Below are 5,813 nucleotides of genomic sequence, written 5' to 3'. Positions count from 1 at the left end.
ACCCCCCCCCCCCCCCCTCCTCATACACCCCTCTCATACACCCACTCCATGCGGCGCACGCGCGGAGTGGCGGCGGTGGTGGTGACGGTGGCGTTTGCGGCATGGTGGACGCTGCTGGTCGACCACGAGCCGGCGACCTTTGTCAACAATCTCGACGAGCTGTCCAATGCATGGGGCGTGCAGCGGTCGCTGGACGATGGCTATGCGCCATCGCTGTTGCCGGAGCGGAGACGGACACTCGGTTTTGTTGTCGAAGCCAATCGGAAGGCTCTGGCCAAAGTTGATCAATGGATGGATTCCGAGGTGCTCGCCCAGAGCCTGACAGGCTACGGCCTCGATGCCGATGCCGTCCTGCTCCTCGATCGAGACCTCGGCCGCGAGCCGGTCCTCACCGATGTCCTCTCCTATCTCACGCTCTATCTCTACGAGCCGCTCTCGGTCTTGGTCATCGGCGACGAGGTTGGCAAGTCGGTCTTCCAGCTGCTCAATCTCCACTCGCAGGCCGCCCTTACCGCTCTCTGCATCGAAGACATCAACCCGACGCTCGAGCGCTTCCTCACCCGTTCCACAGTCGCCCAGGAGCTTGGCCCGCCGGCGTTGCCGTTCGGATACAAATCGCCGCGATCACACGGTGCGCCAGCTACTGTCACCCGCTACGTGTACAAGCCCAAGGACAACACCCTCGCCTATTACGCTGGTGACGTTCAGGACGATGCGGTGTGGACCGCCCTAGAGGGCGCCAAGTTTAACGTCATTGTCTCGCTTGTCGACCTCTCGCCACAGCTCTTGCGGTATATGTACTCCAAGCTCACGCGGCATGACCTCATCGTCCGCTCTGAGTTTGTCCTCCTCTTTGATGGCCTCGCTGATGACGCCCTCGTCCCCATCTTTCGTGACATGGTCAAGGATCTCGGCTCGCATCCGACAGCTGCCGCATCCGATGGCACGCCGCACGTCTCGTCATGTGTTGCCCGGATGCGTGGCGCGCTCCTTGGTAAGAACGCTCCTTATCGCGACGTCGGCCTCATCACCACCCTCGACCTTTCCGAGTTCCGTCGCCGGCACGTCGTCGATCCTGTCGAGGCGACTTAGTCGTGAGTTGATGCCCACTGTGGTCTGTGCAGCAGCTCGATGACTGCGCCAAGTGATCTGCCAGCCACAAAGGCCAACGCAGGTGTGTTCCTCCTTGCGTGCTCGCCGGCGCACTTGCTGGCAGCGCGGCTGTATGAGGCACACTTGCCTGCATCATGCCCGCCGCGACGGCTGCAGTTCTTACGCCGGCATGTTTGTGGACCACACCTTTAGACCGGTTGGTGTCATGGCCGCCGCGGCGATGACAGCGAGCGGCACGTTTGGCACTGAAAGCGAGCTCGACACGCTTGGCACCGAGCCGCTGTCTGGCGAGCCACAGACCGGCTCGCGCGCCAGCATCGGATTCGTCACCCGCCCGGCTGTCGGCGCTGGATTTGCTTCCTTCCGCCGCGTCATGATGGCCATGACCGTGATGATGATGATGGCCATAGTGATGATGATGATGATGGTGATGACAACCATGACCATGACCATGACCATGACCATGACCATGACCATGACCATGACCATGACCATGATGTGATGGTTATTGGGCGAGTGGTGAGTATTGGGGCGATTAGTGGGTGGGCGCAGGGCGGGGAATGAAACAGTGCGAGATGGTGAGCTGGCGAGTGACCGACAGCAGCAAGTGGCCAGCAGCAGCTGCGAGTGGGCAGCAGCAGCGAGCAGCAGCTGCGGAGTGGGCGGCAGCAGCGAGCAGCAAGTCGCGCCCCACCACGGCCACCACGGCCACTACGGCCACCACTGCTCTCGACAGGGAAAAAGCATCAGGCTCGGCAGATAGCAGTGCGCAGCGAGTGTGAGATGAGCACAGCAGCCGAGGGCGGAGCAGGCGGAGCAGGCGGGGCAGTCCACGGAGGGCACGGCCACAGGGAGCGAGACGGAGACCGACACAGAGACGGAGACGGAGACGGCCACGGGGACGGAGGCAGGGAAGAGGGCGGGAGCGAGCGGAGGAGCCGGCGGCGGAGGGAGCGGCGGCGTGCAGGGCTGTGCGGGAGCATGTGGGACCTCTTGCCGCACCAGGCGTCGGACGTGGGTGTGCTGGTCCACCCAGGCGGGGCGGCGGTGGCCACGGCCGGCGGGCATGCTCCCCGTCCGGGCGCCATGGTGGCTGCGGGAACGGCCATGTACGTGCCGCGGGCGCTGAAACGGGTCTTTGTGGGCAATTTGCCGCCCGAGACGACCGCGGATACGCTGGGCGGCTTGCTGAGCGAGGCCATGCGCCGCCACGGCCTGGTGGCACCCGACGCCGCCGATCCCATCAACGTCGTCATCCTCAAGATGGAGCGCAGGTTCGCTTTTGTTGAGCTCCGCTCGCCAGAGGTCACCACCCGCGCCCTGGCTCTAGACGGCATTCCCTTCCTTGGCGTCCCGCTGCGCATCTCTCGGCCCAAGGACTACATTCAGCCGCCAGGCGCCCCGCCGCCGCCGCCGCCGATCTACTTTAGCCAGGACGGGGGGAACGACCCGTTGTTTGTGGCCGACATCGTTCGCGAGTCGCCGCACAAGATCTATCTCGGCGGGTTGGACAAGGCTATGACCCGCGACCAGGTCATGGCCCTCGTCGCCGAGCACGCGCCTCTCGCGGCGCTGAACCTTGTGCCGGATGCCGAGAAGCCCGGCCACTCGCGCGGCTTTGCCTTTTTCCAGCTTCGCGACGTGTCGCAGAACGCGGCGGTTATCGCGGCGCTTGACGGCAAGACCGTCTCTGGTAGCCAGCTCATCTGCCGGTTCTCCAAGCCGCCGGGCGGCGGGACCAGGCCAGGCCCAGGCCCGAGCGCCTTTGCCACCGGCGCCAACATGGCACCGCTCTCTGCACCCACCCCGGCCCCAGTCATCCAGCCGACGGCGGTGCTGATGCTGCTCAACATGGTGGTCCGCGGCGACCTCCTCGATCCTGACGAGTACGAGGACATTGTGCTCGACGTCAAGGAGGAGGCAGCCAACTACGGCACGGTCGCCTCGGTCGTCATTCCGCGGCCGGGTACCGGGCCCAATGGCGGCGATCCGCCGGGCATCGGTAAGGTCTTTGTGGCCTTTGCATCAGCCGACGAGGCCGCCCGTGCCTCGGCCGAGCTCGCTGGCCGCACCTTTGGCGATCGCACCGTCCTCGCCGCCTTTTACGACGAGGCCAAGTTTGCCGCCGGCGACTACTCGTGACGGCAGGAGGAGAAGGGAAGGCGGGGGAAAAGAGACCATGTGCATGTGCGTGCGCGCGTGTGTGTATGTATGTGTGTGTGTGTGTGTGTGTGTGTGTGTGTGTCGATCGGAGACGGTGGCCCCGAGGGCGGGGCAGGGCGTGGGACCAGGCAGCTGGCCTCGATGCCGTAGCCATCCATCATTGAATCGCTCGCGGGTTTGTTGGTGTGTCGGGCGGGGCGGGACAGGGCAGGACAGGGCGGGCGGATGCACCCCTATCTCGGGACAGGCAGGCGACAAGGCGGGCTCGGGAGGCATGCGGCGAGCATGGGCACGGGTGGTAGCGGGCTGGCTGGCGGGCGTGTTGCTGCGGATGGTGCTGGTGGTAGCGGGCTGGCTGCCGCTGGCGGTCGCCGAGGCCGGCGGTCGGGCACTGGGCTCGGCCGTGGCCGCGAGCCGTGCATATCGATGGGCGGTGGCGGTGGAGAACGTGGCGGTGGCGCTGCCTGGAACAACCGATCGGGGAGCGGCTGAGGTGGCTGCCGAGGCCCTGGCGCACCTTGGCGCGGTTGCGGCCCTACTGCCGCATGCTGGCGCAATGGGCGCTGCGGCGGCGGCCGGTACCGGCGGCGATGTGGCGGCGGTGGCGGCGGAGCTGACCGGCCAGCCGGCGATTGTGGTCTCGGCCCATGTCGGCTGGTGGGAGGCGTTGCCTGCGGCGGTGGGCACATGGCTGGCACCGGACCAGCTGATGTGGGTGGCGTACGCGCCACTGGCGGATGTCGCGCTGGATGCAGCGGTGGCGGCTGTACGGGCCGCGGCTGTGCCGCAGATGCGGCTGATCCCGGCTCGCGGCGCGTACAAAGTGCTGGATGCTGCATTGCGCCGCGGCGATGTTGTCGGGCTCATGGGCGATGCGTTTGCGCCTGTGGCGGTAGCCACCGGCCCGCCTGTGGTGTTTGCCGGGCGACGGCTGCGCGGGCGGACGGGCGCGGCGCGGCTGGCGGCGGCGACTGGCGCGCCGGTGTATGCGGCGGCGGTGCTGGGTCGAGCAACAGCGCCCCGGCTGGTGTTGGAGCGCGTGACCTGCGATGTCGAGCAGGGGGTTTATCCGGCGCTCGACGCGTTGGTGGCGGCGGCGCCGGGCACGTATCTATGGACGCACGATCTGGGCAAGCGGGCGGCGGCTTTACAGGCGGAGGAGCGCAGGGCGGTGGGCTAAGGATGGAAGAGGAGGGCGGCCTCGTCGTGTGTGGGGGACCAGTCGGGTGGAAGCACGTCGTCGGGCGTGTAGAGCGGGCGCCAGTAGCGCTGGTCCCTGCGGGTGGCCTTGATGTACTGGATGATGCGCATGTCCGGCGATGTGTTGGGGTACGTGCCATGCGGAGTGGCTGACGACCAGATGACGAGCGAGCCTGCGCGAAGACCGACGCGCTGGATGGCGGCGCGCATAGGGTCGTCCTTCGGGATCTGAACGGTGGTGTCGCCCGGCATAGGCTGTGTGGCGAGGGCGTCGCCGTTGGCGGCGGCCCAGGCACGGATGTGCGGCGCCACGCCTGGCACGCAGTGGAAGCCGCCATCGTGGACGGAGCAGTCCTTGAGGGCGAGGACGCCCTGGAGCTTGACGTTTGCATCGGCGGCGTCCCACACATTTGCGGCGGGCTCGATGGTCCGCCACGAGAACCCGGTCGCCTCGCCGGTCTTTGGATTAAAGTCAAGGTGGAGCCAGCCCTCGACGGTCCGCCACTCATCCATGTCGATGAGGAGGCACTCGCGGCCAAGGGCGTCGGTGACGCGCGGGGCTTCGGCGAGCGCAGCGGCATCAACCTCGCGGGCCGGATCGAAGATGCTCACCGGCAGCGGAACGTCGCGGGTGGGGCGCATCGCGGAGACCCGGCCGATGTTGAGCCACATGTCGCGTGTACCGAGGATGGCGGCAAAGGCGTCGACGACGCGGGCGTTGACCCGGTTGCGGAAGAGGGCCGGATGCAGGGCAATGGTGTCACCGAGGATGCCCAGCTTGGACAGCGCCGGCCAGTTGGCTGTCACCCACGTCTCTGGCTTGTGGCGGTCCAGCCGCGGCTCGATGGGCGGCGAGTGGCGCTCGAGCAGATCCCACACAGCATCGACCGACGCAGCCGCCTCATCGGCGTCGAGGCACCCGCCCACCACCACCACGCCCAGCTCGGCAAATCGCGCCGCAATGGCCACCGTCTCGGTCACCGGCAGCGCCTCAGCATAGCCTTCGGCATCAACCGGCAGCGGATTCGGATGGAACACGTATTCCTCGCCCGCCGACGCCATCGGCGCGTCGACCGGTATGTCCGTCGGCACAGGTGGCGCGGCTGTCGTCGCCTTGCGCACCGCCCGCAGCTCGGCATGTAGGGCCTCAGTGGCAGCAATCTCACGAGCCGTGAGCGGATTGGGCTGATTGGGCGGAGGGTCTGTCGGCTTGGACGAGGCGGATCCCATGGCGGCCGGCGAAAGGAAGGTAGCGGCGCAGGGAAGTGTCGCCTGATTGGGCACGCGAAGGGGGGGGGGGGGGGGGGAGAGGGATCTTCTCTGGCTCCCCGCATGAG

General features: G+C 67.1%; 3 protein-coding genes across 3 annotated transcripts; 2 read left to right on the top strand and 1 right to left on the bottom strand.

Annotated features, from left to right (window-relative positions):
• Positions 1–48: 48 nt before the first annotated feature.
• AMSG_12402 (uncharacterized protein) lies at positions 49–3,301 on the top strand (the record flags this gene model as incomplete). Its single annotated transcript, XM_013897623.1, has 3 exons — positions 49–1,091; positions 1,270–1,501; positions 2,068–3,301. The coding sequence occupies 3 exons, from the start codon at positions 49–51 to the stop codon at positions 3,253–3,255; spliced, it is 2,463 nt and encodes an 820-aa protein (XP_013753077.1). The 3' UTR covers positions 3,256–3,301.
• A 306-nt stretch (positions 3,302–3,607) lies between these two features.
• AMSG_10972 (uncharacterized protein) lies at positions 3,608–4,319 on the top strand (the record flags this gene model as incomplete). The annotated part of the gene is made up of 2 exons (XM_013897596.1): positions 3,608–4,258; positions 4,293–4,319. 2 exons carry the CDS (start codon positions 3,608–3,610, stop codon positions 4,317–4,319), a joined length of 678 nt encoding a protein of 225 aa, XP_013753050.1.
• Positions 4,320–4,452: 133 nt separating this feature from the next.
• Positions 4,453–5,706, bottom strand: AMSG_10971 (uncharacterized protein; the record flags this gene model as incomplete). Its single annotated transcript, XM_013897595.1, has 1 exon — positions 4,453–5,706. One exon carries the CDS (start codon positions 5,704–5,706, stop codon positions 4,453–4,455), a length of 1,254 nt encoding a protein of 417 aa, XP_013753049.1.
• Between the last annotated feature and the right edge of the window lie 107 nt (positions 5,707–5,813).

Source organism: Thecamonas trahens, assembly GCF_000142905.1.
Source record: "Thecamonas trahens ATCC 50062 unplaced genomic scaffold supercont1.67, whole genome shotgun sequence".
Classification (NCBI taxonomy): Eukaryota; order Apusomonadida; family Apusomonadidae; genus Thecamonas; species Thecamonas trahens.
The sequence above is the reverse complement of the archived record's forward strand: the minus strand, read 5'-3'. Positions and strand labels throughout refer to the sequence as shown.